The 26,471-nt window shown below is 40.4% G+C and overlaps 1 protein-coding gene across 1 annotated transcript in view; it reads right to left on the bottom strand.

The window, feature by feature from the left end:
• Positions 1-776: 776 nt before the first annotated feature.
• The window catches only part of NRG2 (neuregulin 2), a 186,896-nt gene continuing 161,201 nt past the window's right edge, over positions 777-26,471 (bottom strand). Inside the window, exons 8-13 of the mRNA XM_042464379.1 lie at positions 23,297-23,320; positions 11,590-11,692; positions 10,067-10,190; positions 7,135-7,262; positions 4,917-5,141; positions 777-3,077 (exon numbers count right to left, since the gene is read on the bottom strand). Of these exons, the coding sequence (XP_042320313.1) occupies positions 2,429-3,077; positions 4,917-5,141; positions 7,135-7,262; positions 10,067-10,190; positions 11,590-11,692; positions 23,297-23,320 (1,253 nt within the window). The 3' untranslated portion in view covers positions 777-2,428. The remainder of the gene's footprint in view (positions 3,078-4,916; positions 5,142-7,134; positions 7,263-10,066; positions 10,191-11,589; positions 11,693-23,296; positions 23,321-26,471) is intronic.

The raw sequence follows: 26,471 nt of genomic DNA, 5'->3' as shown, positions 1-26,471 counted from the left end.
TCTTTTCACTTTTGTTGTTGACAAAAGTCTGATCCCAGTCATGCCAATCTAAGTACTTTTAAAGACACTGCAGAAGAAGATATCCTGTACCTCCTTGCACAAGGCTTTTAGATAAAAGAAGGGCAGCCAGGAGTTCCCAGGCACAGCTTCCACTCCACCAGGCAATGATTGGCTGCTGGCATGTCTTTAGGCACCCAGGGTCAAAGAAGCAACTCAGCAATAGCTGCTTCTTTGCCTCCCAGAGTGGATAAAGACAACTGAGTGGCTTTCAGGCACACCCCAAACCATTCACTGGCTGGGTATGGGATTTTGCCTATGAGCTCCAGCTGTCTTTCTCATCCCCAGGGGATGAGAAGAAGCTGTCATCCTCTCCACAAGATAAGCAGAGCTATACTAGTGGAGAGTTATGTTCTGCTAGCATTGGTGTTGCATCTCCACCATAATATCAGAGTTGATATCACTCTGTTCTGCATCTGAAGAAGTGGGTTTATTTCCATGAAAGCTCATGCTAAAATAAAAACCAGTTTGTCTTAAAGGTGCTGTCACATTCCCTTTCCCCACTCCCCCCCTTCCTCCTTTTCATACTGCAAGAGCATGACTACTTTACTGAAAGTACACCATAATCTTGTTATCCAAGGATGGGTTGCCACGTTGTGTACCATTTGTGCTCCTATTTTCCATTGCCTCTCTCCCCAACCCCACTACTTCTGAAATTGATTTTAGAAATTAAGGTAGTCATTTATTTTTTTATTTATAATATTAAAAAAGTTCAAGTGTTAAACAGTCAAGAGTTCTGACATTCAGACAATCCAGAGCAAATTTTTTACAATCATCTTTATGACAAATTAGCAGCGTTTCTATTGGACCCTGTTGTGGGTGAGGAACAAAGGGTTTAAAGTACTTTATTGCTAAAAGTTAAATGAAACACACTGGCAATTGTATTTTTATCTTCTCAGTCACAGCTTCTCCATGCATCCAATCTACAGTATCTGAAATGCGAAGGACATGCAGAAGTCAAAAGAGGAAAAGAATGAGGCAGGCCATGATGGAAACAGGAGGGCCCCACAAGGAACAGAAAGAAGCGCTCTCCCTCTTTCATGGGAATTTTCTTGCCATCTGTACACAGAAGGCTGCCTCAGAGAGCTAGTGACCTTGTGGCTTACTGGTGTTTTCATTTTAATAAATAGAAAGTCATTATGAAACGCTAGAATGTTACAACAACAACCATCTTTACACAATGCTGCACACAAAGGCATTTTCCTTCGATGTTGCTTTCCATGGGAGGAAGGTTGAGATTGGAGCTAGCATGCCAGTGGCAATTCTATCTGTGACAGAGGAGGAAGGGAAAGGGGATCACTGGTGATACACTATGGAGACCTTTACCTCACCCGGGGCTTTAAAAACACATGCAGTGTCCACACCTCACCAACGGCACCTTTTATGTCCTGAACCTTTCATTGTGGGATCCACAGTTGCTTTATGATCATGCCAGCATCAGCTGCTGGATTGCAATATTTTTTTGTTCCACAAAATGCACCATGGTTGCTCAGAGTCACTAATGAACAGCTAGTACTTGACTCCAATCACAGCACTCAAGCAGTGAAGAAGCAACAGCATTTACTGGAACTAATATGAAGCAACTCATTCCTCTGAAATGTTTGATTTCTTTCATCTGTTTTCCCCTTGTTCACAAATTGTTCAGGACAAGAGATATCATGTAAGGGCTGTTACTACTGTGTGCTTTTTAAAAAACTTTCTATTTAATTTTTTAAATGACTTAAATTTTGCTTACTTGTACATTTTTTCCTCAAAAGGAAAAGTACTTATGCAAATAGTAAGATATATGTCTTCTATATGTGTTGGGGGTGGAAGGGAGGGGGAAGAGAGAGATTAAAGTGTGGGTAGTGAGCATCGATACTTTAAAAGCACTAGATTACCAACATCCATATCAAGCAATTTAAAAGGGAGTTGCTCAAATGGAAAAGTGCCCATTAAAATATTCCATAACAGGTTGTCCTGAACTTAAAGCCTATGATCTCAAAAATGCTTCAACATAATCTTCTGTGTGGATTCTGGCATTAGCATACAGCAAAAGGCACCACGATATTTCTCAATGATTTGTAAGTAGTCAAAAATTGGCCCATCTCTTTTTAATATTTTTTTTATTTTTTATTTTTTGTTGATTTCTTCTTTTCTCAGAAGCTGTAAATCAAGATGTTACATATAAATAGATTCCTTAGAAAAAGGTCTTTGCCATTAGCTATTATAAGACATCATTGCTAAAATGAAAATAAAACATTTCTTTTGTTATATTTTTTTTCCTTTTTTTATATAAAATAAAAATTTGTCTTTTCTGTTATTGTCCCCCCTGCCTCCTCAGTCCTGGGGTGTTCATGGGAGTGGGCATGAGGAAGAGTCTGTGTGGCATCTAAGGTGGTGCTGAATCTTGGTTGGGCCTGGTCCGTGTGAGCCGGTTGTCTCCCTGTGTGCTGCATCTATCGAAGGAATAGTAAGTCCTGCTGTCAGCTAGTCGATACAGAGGGGGAGAATCTGGGTCCATTGCCTCAGCGTTCCTCATACTTAAGAAGGGGGTACTCTCAGCTACCAGCTCCTCATCAGATTCACTGTATGAGGCACTGCTCACTGAAAAGGAATCTCTGAGCATTTTGCCCCTGTGTGACAGGTGCCCATTCAATTTAGACTTCCTCCATCGCCTGTTGTTGTGGCCTGTTCTCTTTGGATGTTCTAGTGCAGTGATGTACTCATGCGTGGTCTCATATTCATCGTCTTCTGTGATGCGGAAGGGACTGGAGGGCAAGCTCCCTGTGCTCTCATTCAGGTAGCTCCTTCTTTGGTAGTAACTATCATATCTCTGTATATCCTGGAAGGGGACCTGGTATCTTCTGAGCAATGGCTGCTGCTCTTCCACCTGGAAGCTAATGGATGCTGCCGGGGGCAGTGAGACTGCATGAGCAGAGTTGGGGGAGGTGATCTCAAAGGTGGGCATGTGGGTGGAGGCCGAGTAATGAAGGTCAACAGGCGACAGGCGTGCTGGGGTGGTCAAGGCAGACACATACCTAGAAGAAGAAACAAAGGTACTGGGGTCAAGTTTGCTTTGGCCTATCAGTGCATGCCTTTAAATCATAGCTGGTCAAAATGCATCCTGAAGACCACATGCAACTCTCCAGAGAATGTTTTGTGCCCCCCTACAAAGGATCAATTATTTCTTTTTTTTTGGGGGGGGGGGTCAAATCCCCACATGACCATTCCTGCTGTAGAAAAGACCCAGGGCCTAAAATGTGGTGGAAATGGCCCCATGTTTCCTGAGGGCAGTTTGAGTGCATGGTGGCTTTAAAAAAAATGATCCCCCCACTCTGTGGGGCGCTACAGTGGGGAATGCAACTCTCCAGGGCTAACGTTGTTACAAGTTATACTTAATAATATGAATATTAGACTTTTATGCATAAGGTAGGAATGCTGTCAGTTGCCATAGTGTGCACAAATGTTTAAGAAAGCATACTGGACAGGTAGAGTTGCTGGTGGTCTAGGCCCTTGTCCATCTTGGAAAAAAGTTAAACCATACAAGATGGAAATTCTCTTCAATTCCCCTCATCCTGCTGACAAGAAAATGGTTTCACCAATGATAATAATCAGTGCTTAACTGTTTTGTTTACTTTCACTGAATGGAGGAAAAGGGCAGGGGTCTTCGGCTATCCATCCTTCACAACCTCCAGCCCACTCCTGCAGTCATATGTCCACATATTTGAATGTCCCAAGGCTCATAGGGCTTTTGAAATGGAAACATGCCTTCAGACATTCAAATGCACTGAACTAAAAAAAATAGTAATGATGATGATATGATACGATTGCTGACTGGAGTCTCAGGTTTTACAGTACTTAGAGGGGGAAGAGTGCAGAAAGGAGACCATAAAGAACCCCCCCCCCCCCGTCTGATCTCTCCCTCCTTTTTTTCTTTTGCCCTTTGTGGACTTTCCTGGCGCTAAAGCTGGTGAAGCATCTGCCCAGCAACAATAAAAAATGATGGTACCACCTTTGTCAGATGAGAATGCAAAGATAACCACTCATCACCATGTCAACCCTTCTAACTCATCCAAGGTATTTGCTGCTGACTACTTATAAAGATCGGATCCTTGAGGTTACTGTTCCCAAGCAAGATGATGATGATGATGATGATGATGATGATGATTATTATTATTATTATTATTATTATTACTGTATTTACACCCAGGACTTTATTAGATATGAGCTATGGACTTTCTCAGACACTTAGCCACTGTGCTATGTGAGCATGTAATGTTTGTACAGTCATGGCAAAAACCTACTAAAGTGGCCCCTCCACATATGCAGGGGTTAGGGACAAAGGACCCCATGAAAGTGGATAAACCACAAATAAATAAAACACTATGTTTTTAACCTGAAAGAACACCTCTCAAGGAAACTCTAGATCTTCCAGTGCAACTCTGTGGTCACAGTCTATGAGAAGTTGACCACAGAATGATGTTGGAGGACCTACAAATACCAGAGAAGTGTTTTCTCTAGTAACTTCTAAGTCCTTCAGCAAAACTCTGTGGTCAATTTCCAGCAGAGTTTCACTGGAGGACCTAGAGATTCTTAGAAAAAACATATTAATCAAACCTGCAAATAACCAAATCCGCAAAAGTCAAAACCACAAATAAGGAAAGCTAATTGTACTTCATTTACCAATCCTGCCTGACAAACTACCTTGTCATCCTTTTTCTTTCTTCCCTCTCCTTCTTATCAATCACTTTGGATACTGGACTTTGTGGCTGGGGCTGGGAGGGGTGTATTTCCTCAGGCTTTTAGATCTGCAGGGCACATTTCATGCTGAAACCTCAGTGAAGACATGACACAATGATAATGACAGAAAACGAAACCTTTCACTATGCGGTGAGTCTCGAAGAGAATCCACGGAGTCTCTGTATTGCATCATTGGCCTCCTCTGCTCTTCAAGGGAATAAGCTGCTTCCCGCCGAGCGCGAGCTTCCACACAGGCAGGACTGTTACACTTGCTGGTTCCTACTGAAGATAACATAATCCCAGACTGACAATCTGAAGTCAGGCTTTCTGTTCGTTCCAAGCTCCAAGTGTGGCTTTCATGTCTGTGGATCAAGACAAGCAATCATTATTTTGCCCTGAAATGCTCCAAAATATCCACAAGGGGCATTTCCACGATATCCTGTGGGCCCCTTGGACCAATTTAAGCCGGAGGCCTTTAAAAATGAAAACAACAACTCAATACACTATGACAATGCCTCCCTGCCTCCTAGAGGTCTTTGGGGCAAAACTTATTTAATTAATTTTCAAGGAGCTGGGGTAGCCCCCAAGGTCTTCTAGGGGGCTAACACAGCTGCATGGCCTTTCACAGTTGTTCACTGGGACAAAGCATTCCAGAGTCCAGGAATTTTGTATTGCTAATGGAATTCACATTTTATCTCCTGGACTCTGGAGTGCTTTGTTCCCAGTGCCACAAGGCTAAAAGGAGCAGGGTCCTGCCTGCATTGATATCCTTCCACAACATCTCAACACAGAACAATACAATGACATCTTGATAAAATGCAGGCCTATGATTAAATTTGTCTGTTAAAAAAATCTCCTGTATTAGAGAGCCAGCGTGGCACAGTGGTTTGCGGGCTGGACTATAGCTCTGGAAACCAGTATTGGATTCTCAGCTCAGCCACAAAATCCACTGGGTGATCTTGGGTCCAGGCTATCTGAAGGACCGTATCTTCCCCTACGAACCCACTAGAACACTGAGATCATCCGGAAAGGCCCTCCTCCTTCTCAGGTACATTTGGTGGAAACAAAAGAGAGGACCTTTTCGGTGGCTGCTCCCAGGCTCTGGAACTCCCTCCCTGGAGAGGCCAGGATGGCTCCATCCCTGCTTTCAGTTCGGCAGCAGATAAAAACATTTTTATGACACCAAGCTTTCTCACACTGATATGGGTGCTGTAAGAGTTTTATGAAGAGTTTTTACATTTTAAATTTGAACATGTAATGTCTTTAACTTTTTGATTGTACGGGAGAAGGCGATTCTGTAGACAACCTGGACCCAAACCATGTAGAGCTTTAAAGGTCAAAACCAACACTTTGTACTTTGCTGAATAATACAGCTTCATATTGATGACACATTGCTCCAAATTCCCTAATGGCCAATACAAATGGCTTCATAAAGATGTTTAAGTTATTTCATAAAAGATTGTTGCCTGTGGCACTGCAAAGAATAATTTCCCAGCAGCAGAGATACAATCTCTCAGTGTCATTTTCTGAAACAGGCATTGCAAATAAGAGTAAAACCAATGGAGTACACCAACTTCCTGAAGCTAGTCAAGGCTGATAGGATCAAAAGCCATTGCAATGCCAAGGAGAAAACACTGTCTCTCATCTGATAAAGTGTCATTCATCAGGGTTTCTGTCCAGAAACTAGGCCTGAACACAAACTGAATTATGTTTGGATAATCTGTACCCTCCAAAGCTCTCTGCAGTTGTGGCACCACTACCTTCTCAGTTACTCAGCCGCAATAGGATGTTTTTAGCTGTTACACATTTCTGGGTCAAGAGATAGCTTTACCAGGAGTGGTTGTACATTTACTACTTATAAAAGTATCTAGTGACAGCCACATGGCCATTACCACATGTCTAGCCCTAATAAGTCAAGGTAGAAAAGGATCAAGATTAGTGTTAGCACTTTAAATCCTGCAGAGAAACAGAGAAACACTTAGGCTCCAAAGAACCCAAAAAGGGCACTCAGGAGCAATCACGTTGATAGCTCACTTCATTTCACCATTCCCTAGAAAGGTCAACATTTCAGCAGGGTTGCTAGCTGTACCTATAGGAAACCCCAAAACATTCCCCCAGAATCCACAGGTTCTCAGGGGTGGACAATCCTCATCTTCCAGTGGGGGCTAACACTGTGAGACCCACCTTCACCACAAAGTGATCTGACAATGACAATTGAGCTATATTAATCCCCAACCCATATGTGAATTTCCAGAATGCCATATATTGAAAGGTTTATGTGCATTCTCAGACAGGTGGAGCACCAGCTACAACTCTGCAGAGACAAAGAGACAGAATGGAGCAATGAACCTGTACCTTTGGCTTGAAGTTGGAGTCCCTGTTGAGCAGGGATGTGATGGTGAGCAGGAATGGCTCCCTGAAAAGGTGGTCTCAGCTTCTCTTCGTATGACATGCTCAGTAGCAGGAACATTTTTAGACATATACTGAGGAAGGAATAACAAGCAATCTGAAATTAATGTTTCCATTTTCAGAGGAGAAGAAATAGGTTAAACAACTCAGATTGCCCTAAATATGCTTGATTTTATTCTTCAGTTTCAGAACTCCAAAGTCATTACACTGCCCAGTAGTGCTGCTTATGCATACAGATGCACCATACTAACCTGTAGACAACCACTCTCTTATTTGGGCTTCACAGGCCCAGTAACAACAAACAAACAAACAAAAACAAAAAGAAACACTTAGGCCCATATATGTGATCAGAGGCACTTCTGCATAGTTAGACATAGGGCAAGCAAAGGAGCTCTTAAAAGACATTTAAAGCTTGTCAAAAGGTAAGATCTAAACTCTCTTCAAAGAACCAAAAATCACTAAATGAAATGTATATGCAGCTGTTGCCCTTCATAGAGTGTGACTGGAGATCCCATGAAGCCCAAGCAGCATGGTCAATGGTCAGAGGTGATGTTGGAATTCAACAATATTCAGAGGCCACCAGGTTGCTGGAACTACAGGCCTATACCTACTGGCACTTTGGGCCAGCCTGTGGGCAGAGGTAGGGCACAGCGTCCTCAGGCTGGGTGCCCTAACTCCACCCCAGGGTGCCATTTTGGTGCACGACAGTCTACATGGCATGCGCCATCATGGCATGACTGGCGCTGCATCTACATGATGCAGCACCTAAGAGGCATCATAAAGCCATGCTGCCATGGCTATGGTACCCCTTTGAGAGCGCAGAAAGGAGTTTCTTTTTGCGGCTCCTTTTTGCACTCTTCGGAGGCCGGATCAGTAAAGGGGTGGCTGGAGACTGCCCCTTTGGGGCAGTCTATATAGCCCCTAACTTACTAATGTATTTAATTTCTATCCAACTTTTGTCTGAAGATAGGGATCTTAGAACAGCTTACAACAAAAAGCAAAAACATAACCTAAAATAAAATTTGTCTAAGAAAATTATATATATGAACAGCTGTCAAATTAAATTTAAATCCTCTAAGGTAAAAATTATAAACTTTTTAAAAATCTCTTAACCTGAAGTTCAGCAGAGAGGGAGTGTTGGCAGAACTCTTAAATGTATTCTCAGGAAAGTATCCTCTGAGAAAAGTATGCAGTTGCATTCAGATAAAGGGAAAGGTAGAACCTTCCATATGAATCAAAAGTCTTCCCTTCCCTGTACCTGCTACTTTCTTCTCCAGCAAAACTGCATTATAGTAACACTGTCCCTGAAAATGGCACTGACACCTTGAAACATTCTAGGAAGCCTAGTCACTGGCATTACTAAAGGTATTCATTCCAGTAGCAAAGTGTAGTTAGGCTTCCAACTTTGTTCTAGAGTCTTTTGTGAGTAAAGGAGGCAAATGCATTGCTCTTCAATGACTCTTCAATGACTTTCTCAAAGTCCTCTAGCATGTGGCGTGCATGGCCTATTCATAGCTGCCAATGTTTCACAAATGAAAACCAGGATAGATGTGCCCAAACATCAGCAGAGTGTGATAAAGATGGCAAATGTTATTTATGAGGAAGAACAGACAAGTTAGGGGAGGCTGTGGCAGTTCGTTCTTGCTTAAGCCTGCTGGAAAGGGCATGATTCCATCCTCTCTTTTCCTCCTGCTGCTGAGTTAAGTGAGTGCAAACTACTTTTGCACTTTGAACTCAGTTTGTATCAATTGAAGTAAGCTGAGGACAAAGGGGAAAAGTAGGAGAAAAAAGCCACTGGAAAAGTGGTATGACAGTGGATTGATTGGGACATTTGGAGAGTACAGTATGGCATGGCAGTTATCACTGAATACTTCATCAACTGAAGACCTCCAGTTATGGGAAAGGCAAGCCCCATTGCCCAGGTAACCTTGTTATTTTCATAACATGAACATGACCAGCACCCACTAAATGTATTGGTCCTATGATGGCTCCACGAATGTTTGCAAGACAAGTGTAGTGTCAGCCTTGATTCTGACTGGGGCAGAATTCCATTTCGTTCCTACCAGAGAATGGTGTAAGGAAGAACTGAAGGAAAGGCAAGTCAGAATGGAAAATTAAGCAGGACAGGAAGGCCTAATATCAGATAAGTATGTCGACATTTGTGGAGGGCTATTAGTTTCAGGGTCTGTTACTTTAGCATGGGAAATAATGTGGTTTCCAAGTATGTAGGAGGCTCAGGGTCTGTTACTTTAGCATGGGAAATAATGTGGTTTCCAAGTATGTAGGAGGCTCAGTGATGCTTAAAGCCTGCTTGTTGCAAGTGCCGCTTACTTACTCACACAGCAGCCAGTGGTGTCACCAGGCTTATGGAGGGTTTGCGGAGGGCTGCTGAGAGGTGGCAGCAGCCTACCTCACCCTCCCCTCCCACTACTTTGCTCACCTGCCACCCTTCACCACCTCTCCTCTGCCCAGCTGAGGTTCAGTCTGTACCTCTAGTGCACTCCTAGTGATGCCACTGACAGCAGCCTTTCACTTGTAGGATACTAGATGGCAGCATCTGCATCGCAGGCTTGCAAACACTAGCTTGCAATGAATACATCTGTTCTTCCTTTCCAGCCCAGTGGTACTGGGGTCCACCCACAGACCACGGCATGACCTTCAACTGGCAAACCAAGGAAGGGACAAAAGCAGCAGAAGGGAGCGAATGAAGAAGGGAAACTGAAACAGGAAGAGAAAGAAAGACTAGAGGATGGGAGAAGAAGGGGAAAGATGAAAATGAAGGAGGGTCATTCCCCTTCTCCAACCCTTTGACCTGCCTTCTCCACCCACTACAATTTCTCAGAAGTGACTACTTGATGAATTAAGAAAAGCTACTTACATCAGCCATCTGAATTTCCTCAGGGTCCAGCCGGGGATGGCTAGGACCATTGGCAAGGTTCCTGTTCTGATGGGCTGCACACATATTTTGTCGCATATGATTATGCATTTGATTTCTCTGTTTTCTAAATAATAAGCAGATTAGTAAATATTACTTGCATTCTTTCAGCAAAGTCATTCAGACAGGAATTAGGAAATTATGTTACAATTGTGGGCCCTTTCACTGTACTATCCTCTCAGGGAAGATGTGAATGCCATTATGTGGCACCTGTGGCCTGGTCTTCTTTGCATTTGGGCTTCATCTCTACAATTTGTTCTTTTGTCGTCATATGAACTTTGAACTTGGCCAAGCTACATACGCCATCTGAGATGCACAGATGGAATGGTAGGGCTGCACAAACATGTGAGGGCTCTTAGGTGTGCTCTTTTCCTTGTTCTGAGAGGCATGCCTTTGAAGTGGGCAGAGATGGGCTGGGGAGCCTATTGCCTTACATTTTGGCAGTCAAAGGGACAGTTTTGCTCCTCCATCCCAGGACCAGCCATCAGATAAAGCCCTGAAAACAAGTTGGAAAGGCTTGTTTTAAAGGATATTCCCCAGTTTGCCACTGATTTACAAAGGCCAATTACAAAAAAAGCAAAAGCAAAAACAAACAAACAAAACCAACAAAAAAACCTATACTATACCGTGGCTTAGATCTATACTTTAGCACACCTACGCTATTGCCATTCTAGTTATTCCCTTTAAACAAACATGTTCAGTTAATTAACCACGTCAATTAACATTGAAGGGCTCCCTTTTAACTTTTTTTAAAGGAACTATGTCAATATTTGTTTAATTGCAATAATATTAAAAAGAGAACTTCTTTAAAATATATTTGGGTTGGTGATGCCATTCTTTAAATTCATGCTGAAACATTTTTAATCTACATTTTTTTAAAAGAACATATTGAAATGTTTGTACATTTCCATAATTTTATCAGTACTTTACCACATCTTTAAAAAAAAGATTAGGTTAGGTTAGGCTATCCAGAAATCCTGTGTTTTTTGCCACCTTGTTCTAATTTTTCAGTTAACTTCTTGCTATTAAAATTTTTGCCAATTAGTTGCTCTAATTATTTTTTCTTCAATGACTTCATTTTATCATGATCTGTTTTACTGTATAGTTTTCCTACTGAATTTTATTATATTCTAGTCTTCTATTACTGTGTTTATCATTTTGCAATCATAATAAGATTTGAATAATTTGTTTTAATATGCCTATGCATTGCATGGCTTTTTCATTTACATGACAATATAAACCCTGTTATTATTTCTATTCCCTCTTGTAGCTCTCATGTTACATAATAGCTTTGCTAGTTAGCAGTTTTTGCAGACTGATTTTCAACTGCTGCCTTTCAGTGTGATTTTCCTCCACAGATCAAGGAAATAGTTGTATACTAACACAGGGAAGTACTAGAACTGTAAGAATGACACAGACTTTCAGTGTATATAAAGGACTGTTTAGTATTAATAAAAGCCACTCACTTGGTTTTACAATAAGCTACCACACACACTATTCCCACCACAAGCAACGCAACACAAATCCCAGTAATGGTTAGAACTCTCTTCTGATACAGCTCCTCAGCTTCTGCAAAGGATATAAAAAGAATGAGCAGTTAAAAATCCATCTCAGATAAGAACTGTGAATGCTGAATGCACAATTATCATCTTCTCTCTAGGAATTGGGATCTAATAAGCTATTTTCTTAAGATCCACTCTACATTAGCTGTAGCTTTTCTTCTCCATTTTTACAAATATTCCCTTTTAGCACTTCCTGAAACTGTGAATTTAAAACAAAAGCAAGGAAAACCCAGGATCCTTTTCCTTTCAGAAACTTCCCTTCATGTTTTGTGATAGTTCCACACTTCTCTTCCTTTTGTATCAAACAACTTTGTATAATTTAAGCATACTACTACTGCCACCATGGGCTACTTTCCATACTAATGACTTACAGCATGTCTTTTCATGGTTATATAAGCTCTCCCAAATATTACAGAAAATTAATGTTGGTGTGCAGAAGCTCTTGGTAACACACAGCTTCTGTTGACAAAAAAAAAAAGCCACGGGGGTATTAATTATTATAATAAAGACATACACACACACATACACACTAATGCTACTAGAACTGGCAGAACTAACTGAGACACTCAAAACACCTGAAAACAGACTGACCATCATTGATGTCACTCCAAATATCTGTTCTGGGCAGAGAAAGAGGGAGTGGGTCATGAGAGAGACCACACATCAGTCAAGGGAACAGAAGAACACAGAGATTGTATCATTATTGCATTGTTCACGACAGTGCAAAGATGTAAGATATTTTAATCTGAAGGAAGAGAGTAGAGAATATACTAGAGACTCTCCTGGTGAGCAGCATAGGAAGTCAACTGGGTGACTTGAATTTCCAGGTGCAAAATGGTTGATTGTAACGGTTATTGATCAAACTATGTATGGCCTTGACTATACAGCTTGGGTCTAGGCTATTTGAAGGACCATATTTCCCTGTACAAGCCCACAGAGTATTGAGATCATCCGGAGAGGCTCTTCTCTCTGTCCCACCACTCTCTCAGGTGTGTTTGGTAGGAACAAGAGAGAGGGCCTTCTCAGTGGCTGCTCCCAAGCTTTGGAACTCCCTCCCTAGGGAGGCCAGGATAAAGACATTTTTGTTCAGTCAGGCCGTTTACGCTGATAAGGGCTGGGTTTTTAATGTTGTTCTATATAAATTTTAATGATTTGTATTTTTAACATGTTATATTTTAATTTATAACTGTTTAACTCTGAAAATTGTTTAATTGGTTTTAAAATTTTATATTTATATATTGCACTATTGTTGTACTGTTTTTAAATTGTATTGTTTTATACAGTTCGCCCTTTCTTCATGCGAGGGATCCGTTCCGGACTCCCCCGAGTAAATCAAATACCGCCTATGTTCAAGCCCCATTTAAATGAATGGGCCTCGTGCATGCGGTGGTGCGGCAGTGCAGCAGCACACATAAGCCATGGGCACACACCCCAATCATTCCTATGGGACATGCCACCTCTTCTCCCCGCGTGGCTTTCAGCATATGCTGAAAGCCGTGTAAAGCGCGCCCGCATATGACGTGAGCGCACTGTAGTTGTCTGCTGCCTTGAGTCCCTATATTGAGAGAAAGGTGGGATACAATAAAATAATAATAATAATAATAATAATAATAATAATAATAATAATATGCATTACTATTTGTGTTTGGACCATGGATGGCTACCAGTGAAGATAAAGATGTGTGATGTCCATTAAAAATCAGGGGAATGAGTAGAAATTAATTTTCCCCTTTCACAAGCCCAATATCTTTGCTATTATTTGGCCATCAAGTTAACTTTAGTTACTGTTTTATATGCTGCCCTACTATCTGATGTTTTATAAATAATTATTTTTGTCATGTAATGTTATTACTTTGGCCTTACTGCTGCATTCCTTTAAAAAAAAATCAGCCCAGAAAAAGCTGGGCTTAATTTTCCCCCCAAATCTGCTTTAACTGATTCTGAAATTCAGGAATTTGGTTTTGGATAGATAACAGTATCTGTAGAGACCAAGTGTGGCATAGTGGTTTGAGTGTTGGATTATGGATCTGGAGACCAGGGTTCAATTCCCAGCTGAGCTATAAAACCCACTGAGTGACCTTGGCCTCAGGGGAAGGCAATGGCAAGCCGCCTCTGAACAAAACTTATCAAGAAAGCATCATGATAGGTTCCATGAACCTAAGTCAGAAATGACTTGGGCACATAACAACAACAGTATCTGTATAAAAATGGATATTAGAAGACTGAAAGTTGCTTCAATTGGTAAAGGCAGATTAAAAAAAAATCACAGCTAACTTACTAATTTTCTTGGCCATCTACCCTGAAGGGTCCCAAATGCCCTGAAGGCACCAGATCCTGTCCATCTTGGAAGCTAAGGAAGATCCATGCTGGTTAATACATACATGGGAAGGAATTGGCCAGCCAACTTTTCGTATTCTTTGCCTAAGAAAACTCCATGTATTTCATGGAGTCACCATAGGTTGGCAGGTGACTTGAAGGCACATACACACACACACAATGTGACAATGATAGTTGTATGGACAGTGCAATAGGGTACAGAGGGTGACTGCTTTTATTAATGGAGTACCTAAGCAAGGTATATAAAGAATAAATGGCTACAGAAAACATATTATTAATTTTAAAATTAATGAAATATTTGTCTGTTCCAAATGACTCTCCAATTATATTTATTAGCTTTAATTCATTTTATTAAATTACAATTGCTCACATGACAGAAGAATCATGCCACTGAATACAAATATAGTGGCAAGACTGACCCTGAAACAGAAGCTTTGTACAAATTATATTAGCCTCTCTATGTCTATCATATTATGTATTACTAGCACATTTTAAGTGACTACAATGTTGGGGGCTTCCAGAGAATTAGAGCCATCTAAAATATATTTAAGCCCAGTAATTCTTCTGACATCAAAAGATGTACATGTACCTGTACTAGTTTTCACTCTTTTTTTCTTATGTTTTCTTTCATCATGAAACTGCTTGCATGCTTCTTGATCAATATAGCGGGGGGGGGGGGGGGGAGTAGGCCGCATGTGCCAAATAAATGTTTTCTGCAAATATGTGTTAGGTGCTTTTGTGACAGAACAGAAGCACAGCTGCACTGCTTTGGTTAAGGAACAGCCACTTTGAAAGGGGACAATTTAGAGCAGAGAAATAGGAGGAAAGAGGGGTGTTTAGCCCTCCTAACACCCACTGGCTCCCATTGAAAACTATCTACTGCATAGTGGCTTTTCTATCAACAGCAACTGGGGTTGTGCCACACATGATGCTGGGTAATATCTAGCTGGGCCTTTATTTTGGGCCCAAGACTTTATCACATGTGGGGAAACTTGGGGGTTTAAATGGGCGATATCTGCATGATTTTCATATGCATCGCAATTAAAGATGGCTTATCCCAGGAATAACCACCTTAGTTTTGGCATGTAGTTCCTCCATGTGATTAGAACTGCATGGGCACATGCAGAAGAGCACACTGGCCACACCAACCCTCTCTGTCGCATTCCTGAGCAAAACCCCATTACCCACATTTGGAGGGCAAACATCTCCTAGTGGGGAGCTAGCTGTACATATGTAGTCTCCTTATCTGATTTAGAACCCTAGTTCTACAACATTTTAATTAATTAATTAATATATTGCCTTTCACCTGACATGGCAGCCAAGGCACCTTACACCAAGGCTAAAACAACTTAAAGCTAAAAACCTAATGATAAAGGTAAAACACAACATATATAAAATGTCATTGATTTTAGAAGACATAAAAAGTACCTTATTAAAGATGACCACAACAGGACAGTGCACACACATCATAAAAAGACTCACTGCAACCACTTAACTTAGCTTCCTGTGGAAGGGAATTCCACAACCTGGGAGCAGCCACCAAGAAGTCTCTCTCCTTTTAAAGTCCTAAAATCAAGCAAGGAGCTTGCACAACTCCCACAAAGAGCCTGCTTCAGAGTGTTGCCCTCCAGTGCATGGATGGCAGTGGGCCTTGGCACAGGGATACAATAAGTGAAGGTGGTGGATCAACATACACCTCTCCCTCATACAGTGATACGTTTATTGGCCAACTGAAATGCACAATATACTTGTTGCAAGCTTTCATCCCTCACGCAACTGAAATCACATGGGGGAACTGAATGGCCAAAAGACTTACAGAAGCCTTTGGTTCTCTTTGAGAATCATCTGAGCACTTTTACAGCCAGTAGAAACCCCACAATTCTTTGAAAGCTCTTGGGAAGAAAAGCTGTGTAGGCAGGCCAGTGTGAAACCTGAGATTGCTACCCATGGGGTTGTGAGTTATTTCTATTAGACAATAAGAGTCTAAACATGTTTTTAAAAACCACCAAAAACAACCAACTCCACACACAATGCTGTGAAGGGTTTAAAAGATGAGTGTATAGTCTGCTATGAAGTTTAATATTCAGTACAAAATCAGAAGAAATAAATAATTAAAAAAATGTGCTACATCAGTTTCATTACCATTGTGTGTTACACATGACTGAGAAATCAGGAACTATCAAAATCTGACTTCATATTTTCACTTTGAATGTACTAAAACATTCTAGTTTGCCCAGGTTATGTACAATGAAAAGCTGAAAAATGAGCCATGATTTCCCCAGAGTCCTACCACCTACAGTGTTCTGTACGTAGAACTGTCACAACATCTATGTATGGATCAAGGCTGGGATGTGCTACTAATATTTCAAGATCTCATAAAAGGAAGACATGCCAAATTTACTGTGCAGCCCTGCACCAACTTGGGAGTTTACTGCATGGCTTAAAACGTCGACTTACCCCTGCCACGGTGAAGTCTATTTCAGGATAAAGTTGAGTATTGTCACATGCAAAATGCTGCTGTTGCTGCTGCCAGGCTGAATCCCAGCTAACTTCCGGCTAAAAGCCACTCTCAGCTGACTGATTTGCAAAGCCAGGAGCTCCCCGGTTTTGAAAAGAGGCTGGCTGAGTGCAGCTACTAACCAGAAGTTAGCCAGCATTCAGCTGGGCAGTAACATCGGCAGCATTTTGTGTGTGATAATACCCAACTTTATCCCAAAAGAGACTTCAATGCGGCAGGGGTAAGTCGGGTTTTTAAGCCATGTGATAAACTCCTTGGTCATTGAATGTGGTAGAGTTTACAACTAAGCAGAGATACACTGTATTCGGAAAACGTCTTGCCTACTCTGATTTTTCCTGATTCATATTAATTAGAAAAAAAATATAAAGGTTCATATTTCAACATTCTTTAGAGACTAACAATCACACATATCCTGAATGTTGTCCTTCTAAATGCTTTCTATTGGGGTATGGGGAACAAATGCAAGAGTTCAGTGAAAAATTCAATATTCTCCAGTTTACGCTTTCAACTGATAGGATAGTTTATGAATCATAACTAAGGGCATGTGATGTATGGGTCAGGCCCTAGCTTGCGGGAAGAGGGGCTCAAGCCCTAGGAGCTTTCACTAGTGGTCACTATCAGCATCTGGTGCCTTTGATATGGAGAAAGGAAACTACTTCTGCACTCATAGGCCTGAGAAAATATATAGCAATTGTGATATATGACCAGACCACCAAGATTTCCAAAATATCCTAAATAATTTACAGCTCAAATCCTATTCCAAGTATTTCTTATACATTAAAGTTAATTCTCCCTTGAGCCTTTCTCCTGCCATCCATATTAATATCAGACTATTCCCTGGGCCAGAGCTTATGTTACCCTTCTAGACTGGTGGCTGGTTGGTAATGTTGTCTGCAAAAGATTCCCTCCTCCCAAATCTAGGTGGTACAGAAGAGAAAGTGGTGAAGAGGGATTTATAAAATGAACTTAACTGGACGGTCTTGGTCTTCCAGGTTTAGTTTTAGTCTCGGATGGGAAAATGCCCAAGGGGCTGTAGCACAAATACTGTGCTTTCCTTCAAACAACTAAGCTCTCAGAGTAATTAATTTGGTTGCCACTCCTGGCAAAAACATTAAGATCACAAATGCATACTTCCCTTTGAATGGGAGGGTTATTATAAACCTACCTCTTAGTGAAATATGTAGGAAAACTCCATGTCTTGGAAAGAGGTGGAAAGCCCAAGCACCCATCCTTTACTTAAAAATACTACTCAGCTTATTTTATAGACTCTTCTTCTATTTTGCAGCTTAATCTAACTAGCAACTGACTAACAGCTGCCCTTTCACCATTTGTGCAAACCACACGGCCAGTGCCTCCACCTATATTATTATTAATTCTCAACATATAAAAGACATATATATGAACCCATGTATATTACTCTGATTTTCAGTGGCAGGAGAATTTCCATGCTTAAAACTATACAAAGATGTTCTGTGAAACCAAAGATGAGAAATATAAGCAGACTAGTATTTACACAGTGAATGATTGCTCCCATTTTGCATCCCTCAAGATGAAATGTCTTTCTGAAGAACCTCCTGCACACTTAAAACTAAATCAAGTGTTAAAAAAGTCCCATTGCTTTTGTCAGAAATAAATGAACGGAAAAAATGAATTAATGGTTTCAGGGTGATATTGAACATTTATTCAGCCTATCATATATGCCATTCATAACATCCTCCATCCCACTACTGCATTCAGATTGTCAGTCTCCATAAGCATAATCTTTATGCTTGATCTAAAGCACCAAAGAGTAAATTCTATAACATCAAGGTAAATGACATAATTTCTAAATGTCTGACAATCTCTTTTTCACAGCTGAGAATACTAAAGTCTCATAAACAGCAAACAAATTTTGTTATGATGGATTGCTGTCATGGATTGCTATATACATGATTTGGTTTTATAGAAAAGATGACAGATTTAATAGAATTCTTTAAGAATGCGCCAAATAATAAATTTCAGACTGGTGACTAAACTTTTATGTATAGTGAAAACAACTAAGTTTATTTATGTGAATTTATGAATTTCAATTTCAATCCTAAACCATGTTCAAAAAGAAAAGATTCATGATCGAAGAGTTATTTATTCATTACTATGTAATGATGATATTTTAGAACAATAAAGAACTGTTGGGGACTGGGGACCAAAAATGTTTAATAAAAAGAAACGTGTCAGTGTACATTTATATGGATTTGGGCAATGACAGAAAGACCATAAAGGGCTATTTTTTTTAAAAAAAAAATACTTCTAAATTCAGTTAGGTTATAAGAAATTTGCACAAAAGTTGGGTAACACTTTCATTTCATAAACACATACACGCCCATGTATACACATATAATTTACATACAACGAACCAATTATCACACTCTAATAACATGTAAAGAGCAATCCAGTACATGTGAATTAATGTTATCCATCGGTAATAGAGGAAATATAGTCAGTGGGTAATGGTGAAAAGACAAGATGGCAAGGGATGTTCATTGTATAACAGCCAACCTAGAAAGAAATATCTTTCTTTTTAAAAAGCAACAAATGTGAAAGCTAAGAAGGGATGAAAAAATCTTCGGTTCAAAATGATAATTGAAATTATATTTGAATCAGCAGCACTGGTTTTATTCCACTGTCAATTCAAAGCCACTTTCTACATTACACTTTTCATTAATAGAAAAGCACCACCTCTGAAGGACTGATAATTTATAGTCTAGTCCTCCTAGTATACTCAGGAAAAAGCCCCAGTGACTTCACAGTATATTACTCCCAGTTGAGTTGACTGCAGCTTAAATCTAATACCCCACTCTCCTCCAGTTCCAGTATTTTTGTCAGTGCAAGATATAGGGTGAGATAGTCATTCTTTTGATAAGAAGGCCTTAGTTTCCATCACATTCCCTGAAGAGAGGGAACTGGGGACAATAAACTCACATAGGTTAGTTTGGAGTCATAATGACAAAAGAATTGCATAATTTTGTGGAAATTTATAAACAGTGACAAACACTCCATAAAGATTAGGCTGGTTCTACTCAGGCCCAGTAGTTCTGTCCTCAAAAATATTTATAAATGATACGTTGTCTTAAAAAAAAGTATAAATGAAACAGAAAGATTAATAATAGTATCATTATGAGTATGCCCTGTACACATATATTTGATGTTTTTACTATCATGTTTCCAACACCTGAATAACCTGGGTTTTCCTTAGACACTGAATCTCCTCAACACTTCTGTTCCACCAAGGTCTTCCTAGTTTAATTTACAAACCAGCATTACCCAGCCAAGAGAAAGAGGGATCATGTAAAGACCTCTGACCAGGATTTAGACTAGATGCAATGTAAGAAGAAAGAGACTTTGGGGTGCCTTCCAATAACTGCAGATCAATCAAGTCTCAATACTTTCCATCCTGTTGCTTCCCTTAAAATTAACAATAGGGGATGATAAACACATTCTTGGAATGACCATCTGCCCAATGCCCCCGCAACTCTGCTGAAATCTTAAAAATGATCCCAAGAAAACACCCAGAAAGTCTTTAAAACTCCTTCTGTTAATCCCCATTGTAAGGGCTAGTCAATCCATCAATATGGGGGGAACTGCACCTTCTTTAAAGGCATTCTATATTCTGAATGTTTCATGTGCCATAAATCCTAATGCAGAAAACAAGATTCTTGGGACTGAATCCTATACAATCAATAACAAGTGAACCTTTAAGCCTACAGATGCTAGAATAGCTTAAACTTTAGTAATGGGCAATGTACAGGTGTGATATGTAAACCTCCTCCCATATAATGTCACTTTGCAAAAAACAATTCCATTAGGACCAAGGTCAAATAGACCTGTGAATTCCATATATAGAGTAAGTGTCCTGAAATGAACTATCTAGGTCTCCCGGTGCAACTCTGTGGTTACCTTTAACCAAATGTTGCACTGAAGGGCTTAGAGATTCCTAGAAAGGACACTCCACTAGGCATTTGTAGTTCCTGCAGTGCAATTCCATATCAATGTCTGGCAGATGTTGACCACAGAGTTGCACCGGAGGACCTAGAAATTCCTAGAGAGGTGTTCTCTCAGGTACAACATAATGTTTTTGTTATTTGCTGTTTTTCCACATTCACGGCGGTCCTGTGCCCCTAACCCCAGCAAATGTGGAGGGACGAGTGTACACATTCAGCATAAATACACTATAGCTCTTTTACTAATGCATAAAACAAAACATACAGAAAATTCATGAAAGACAGCAGTTGAAACTTAAACTGATGCACTCACGCTGGCATGTACAAGGTAAATGATTTAGGATGGTGGGATATCTGAAACCGATGTTTGAACGGTATAGTAGCGCTTTTTCAAAGCGTTGTTTCTAGAGGGGAAGGAGGCCCCATTTTGCTTCTGCTGCACATAGGAAAAATGTTTTGAATATGCACCAAATACGCTTAGATTCAATAGGTTTTAGGCCAGGTCAAACTGTGGAATGTGGCCTTTCTACTAAAACACATCCAATACATGTACTTGGTTATCCAGGGGTGCTAAGACAGGGCATTGATGGCTTTCATCCTTCTCATCAGCCCTCTCTTTTTTAAAAAAAACTTAGGCCTGTTACAGACTGCCAAAATAAAGCTGCTTCAGGTCTCTTTGGAGGTATGCTGTTTAAATGATGCATGCATCCTAAGAATCCAGAAGCTGCACCAAAGCTGGACTCCGGTGCTTAGGAATGGAGTGTGGCTTTGGCGCGACCTCCGAACTCTTAGGACCCATGCATCATTTAAATAGCATACCTCCAAAGAGACCCGAAGCAGCTTTATTTTGGCAGTCTGTAACAGGCCTTAGGGATGATTTCTCTGCCTATTTATGCACGTATAAATGCTTCATGGCCCTGGTATCCAAAGAGACAAGAGACAGATGGCAGCAGGATCATGATGCTTCTAGTCTAGGGCAGAATCCTGTTGTAGCAGCACTATCCTAGCATAAAAACCATTGCTCAAATGGTTACACTTTCTCTGAAGTTTTACAAATGCAATCATAAGTTCCACCAACAGTTCCACAATTCCTCTCTCTCATTTGTGGCATGGCAGATGGGGCACTAAGCAACCATCATGCAATGGGTGAGAATTCAAGTTCTTTACCTGATATGTTGCAATTGTGGGGTCCAGCATAACTATGCTGGTGTATATTTATGCTACAGTAAAAGAATACAGGAACTGGGCCATATAATGCAATATGTTGTTGTTGCTGTTTTTAAAGTCTCACTTTGAAGTAGGAAGAGCAGAAAAGCACAGGAGGAAAGGAGGATAACATGGGGTTTTCTCCAGGAGACACCCAAGAGACATCATCAGATTTTGGATATGCGTGTGCAAAGACTTTATTGTTTGTTAAATTGAAGAGCTGGAATTTGTCTCTTTTTGAAATCTATGGCCTGTTACAGACTGCCAAAATAAAGCTGCTTCGGGTCTCTTTGGAGGTATGCTGTTTAAATGATGCATGGATCCTAAGAATCTGGAAGCTGCACCAAAGCTGCCCTCCAGTGCTTAGGAATGGAGTGTGGCTTTGGCGCTACCTCCGGACGCTTAGGACCCATGCGTCATTTAAATAGCATACCTCCAAAGAGACCCGAAGCAGCTTTATTTTGGCAGTCTGTAACAGGCCTGTGTATCTTAAGTGAGGCCAGTTTCTGCTATTATGTTGTATGAAGGGCAGGGGAAAGACTGGTGACTAGACAAAATTAGGCAATTGTAATGAGTAAAGATTTCCCCTAACTTTCCTCCTTCCTGATGTTCTCAACTACAGCTCTGGAGGGTTTCTCATGGGGGCTACAGAGCAAGGGGAATTGCTCGCTCCCCCTTCTACTCACAAGCACTATTCCACTGCTGGGAAGGGTTAATCGGATACAACTTAATGTAATCTTATCTGAACTAGTGTGTGGTACATGCTATTGCAGTACTGTTTCATTATAAATTTCGATATAGCTATATTTATAAACAAATTTATTCTAAACGAACATTAAATGAAATGTTGTAAGGCAGAAGTGTCTTTCACACTCCATAATTATAGCATTATGATTCCACTTTATCTGCCATGCTTGCATCCTATGGCGTCCCAGGGTTTGTAGTTTGGTCATAGGCATTAGAGCTCTGCAGCAAAGAGTACCTCATGAAACTATAAATCCTAAATTTTTATAGGATGTAACCATAGCATTTCAAGTGGTATAAGTCCTGTAATTCTGGAACATGAAAGACATCAGAAAGGAAGAGAAATGTGACTTTAATTCCCATGTTGATTGTTTTCAAGAGCCTTCAGAGGCTTTGTTGATTTGCTACAACTTCTAGTTTCCTTAATACCAGCCTGTTCTTTACTGGAGTGTTTGTCCACTATGCATATGGCACAAGGTGGTGACATTCCAAACTGACCTCTCCAGCTTTTGAAATTTACAAACAGAACGCATGATTGAAGTTAAATGTGGTGAATCTAATATCACTTGAGCTAGCTTGGTATGCTTATCAAGGCTATTAGGCAAGTGCTGCTCATGCAGATGTTTTATAAGGAATATACGTATTTTATAACTAAGACATATATTACAAAAATGTAAATGTAGGACATTTTTTGTCCTCATTGTGCAAGATACAAAACAGAACGGCTGATTTTTTTGGTCATCCCATTAAAGCTGTAAATATATAATGTGAAGGATTGTGGGCAGGTTTTAATGATGTCTGATTAACAAATGAATGGTTTAATCCATACCCTTTAATTCTAATCCAAGATGCTCTGCCAGTGCAGAAAAAGAACAAAGAAGAGAAAGACAAAAGAGAAACAGTTTTATAAGAGAGAAAAGTCAAAACATTAAGATAACATAAACATACTTTGCAGTTAGAATAGCTTTCCTTTTTCAGGTCACCATCACAGAAGCAATAAGAAAGAAAACAGTATTGTCATCACAAATACTAAAAAGGCTGTACTGCTATATGTAAAGAGGTGTCTAGGAAAACTGCAAAGCAATTAAAACTTCCTCAAGAAGAGGCATGCCTGTTAGTATTGTATGGCTCTCTCTGGCAAGCAGAAATATTAAGCATTAAACATTAAGACTGCATAGGCTCCAATTACACATATACTGAGAAAACATAAGCAGTTACAGGTAGTACTGCTCACCAGCTAGCAATTTTTTTTAAAAAAGTACTGTAGTAAACTAGTGTATCACAAAGAAATAAAGAAGGTTTTCGAGAGTGAATGCTAAGCAAAACAAGGTATGTTTTTCAACCTTTAAAGTCTACAGTTTGTAACAGTGGTAAGATGAACAGACTTAAATAAATGAAACTTGACAAAACAGAGTTCAGGTTCTACCAAGCAGAATGAAAGCTGATTGCTTCTCTATTTTGTTTTCCTTCAGTCACAATCAAGAGGAAGGAAATGTCTTCCAGGAAAAGAAGGTTAATCTTTGCATTAATAACCAAGATGAGGCCACAACCAGAAACTGTCCTAATCTAATACCTGGCGTCATTTCTGGGGTGTGACGTGCGGACGCAGCGCGTCCGCTACGTCAAAATGGCAGCGGCCATGTGGAACGGCCGCTGCCATTTTGTGCGCGCGTAGCGCGTACTAGGGTTAGGGGTGTGTGGAAGCACCACCCCTTCCTAACCCTAGTACATGCTCGCCGCGTACTATATGGCGGTTTGTAACCCGCCTGTGTAAAGATAGATCTCCACACTTTTGGGTGGCCTAACAAGGTCAAATAACAGCTCCTCTACCCCCATTCTTTTTCTTTTTTTAACAGATCATGGGTTCTTAACTATTCCATACACAAACCAGGAATGATTAGGGAAGAGTATGTCCTGCCTCTGATAACTGTTCATGGCACCTCCTGAGTGAAGGGCTATTTACCTTAAAACAAAGGCAACATTCTTAATTTTCAATGAAATGTAAGAAACAATTGTTTGAGCCCCAGCCAGAATAACTCAGTTGCATCACTGGGATTATCCAAGGATTGATTAAACGCACCCTTGCATATGCTACTGTATTTGAGACTAACAATTGTATTTAGTGCCTGGAACAGACTGCCGCTTTGCAGCGGCCTGGGGCCAAAATTAGGGTTCAGGAGAACGGAAGAACTACACACTCCCGAACCCTGGCTCGGCCCTGTCTATCATGGCTCAGTCCTGCCCATATGGGGGCCACCATTATGGTGCACATGCCACACAGTGTGCAGACGTCACTGGCAGAAAGTGGTGTCATGGCAGCACCCTTTCCCATTTATGGCGCCGCAAAAAAGCAGCCTCTCTAGGCAGTTTCTTTTTGGCAGCACATTGTTGCCATGCCATTTGGTGGCTGCGGCAACAATGCGGGGCAAAGATGGGCGGCACAGAGCCGCCTATCTGTCGAGCCTCTAGGTCTTCTTTAGTATCCAGATCAGAACTGCCATGTATGGGAAATAGATTGACCTTAATTTCTAATGCTCTTTTCCAACTAATCTATTTCCCCCTTGAGAAGCAGGTATTTATCAGAAGTAGCAACTGGGAGTATACACTCAAAGTTTGGAAAACCTGGTGTGAGGGTACATTTATATTACAGAAATATTACAGTGAAAGGGGTGAGTTAGAACATCTAAAACCTAATGGACAAAGTATCAAACACCATAATGCTGGCAGAGAGAGGCAACATCATCCTTGCATAGAAAGTGTCACAATAGCAGAGAGCTCTGAAACTTTTTCATTATGAAAGGACGTACTGAAAACTTCAGGAGGTACTTTATTATTTATGGAGGTAATATAATCCTCAGGGTCAAACATATGTCTCCTCTTGCCTATGAAACTCCATTAGGTTCCGTGTATGTTAATGACTTAAGATGAATAATAAAATGCCTATCAAGCCAGATAACAGGGAGAACTGAATGACAGAAACAATCCTAGCCTACAAGCCAAAATAATTTCTGCTTTCCTCTTCTCCTCTCTTGAGAACAAGTACCCACATTTTTCAAATTATTGCTCTCTCTTCTATCAGTGCAATTTATCATTTTAAAATATACCAAATTCTCTCAGTTCTCTCAGTTATATAATCCATATTGCGATTTCCCTTACAGTGTGTATTCTGGTTTGGTTTTTGAGGTGATTACATCTGCATTTGTTTTAGAGCAATCACAGGATCACTTGGTTTTCAATCACTGCTAAGACATGACTGTTATATGCCACTTAATTATAACCATAATGGACAATAATACAAGTATGTTTAGCACACTTCTTGAACCACCAGAAAAAATGAAGGCAATAAAAAAACAAGGATAGGATGCCCCTGCAACTAATTTTAAAAAGTTGATGATACAGCATTTATGTAAAGATTACGTAGATAATACATAAAGTACTTTTGGGTTCCTAAAGCTCATTATAAAACTAATTGTCAGAGAGCCATATTGTTGTTGTTATCTTTATTTATATCCTGCATTTCTCAACAACAACAACAAAACCCTGGGACTCAAGGTGGCTCAAATACAATATAGTTATAAACATATTAAGCATAAATAATAGGGGGAATTATAAGCAACTAAAGATAAGAAAAAGTTGAAAACAGCACAATTGTAAGTGATACAGCATGCTACTGAAAACTCTTTCTTTAGTTCCTCAAAGTCTGTCACAATGAAAAAAAGAAAACCCTTGCCCATCAGCTGAAGGGCAGCAAGGAAAGAGCCATTCTAGCCTCTCTTGAAAGTAAGTTCCAGAGCCTGGGCAGCTGCCAAGAGAGACCTGTCTCCCATACCCACGAGTTGTGCCTTGTAAAGGGGGTGGAACTGAGAGAAGAGACTCTCCTGATTCCCTCAGAGTCTGGTCAGGCTCCCTGCATATGGGAGGAGATGATCTGTCAGACAGACTGGACCTACGCCAGCACATTGCATTGTGCCTGGAAAGAGATCAGTGGCCAATGGAAATGTTGT

This window comes from Sceloporus undulatus, chromosome 4 (genome assembly GCF_019175285.1).
Source record: "Sceloporus undulatus isolate JIND9_A2432 ecotype Alabama chromosome 4, SceUnd_v1.1, whole genome shotgun sequence".
NCBI lineage: Eukaryota > Metazoa > Chordata > Lepidosauria > Squamata > Phrynosomatidae > Sceloporus > Sceloporus undulatus.
The sequence above is the reverse complement of the archived record's forward strand: the minus strand, read 5'-3'. Positions and strand labels throughout refer to the sequence as shown.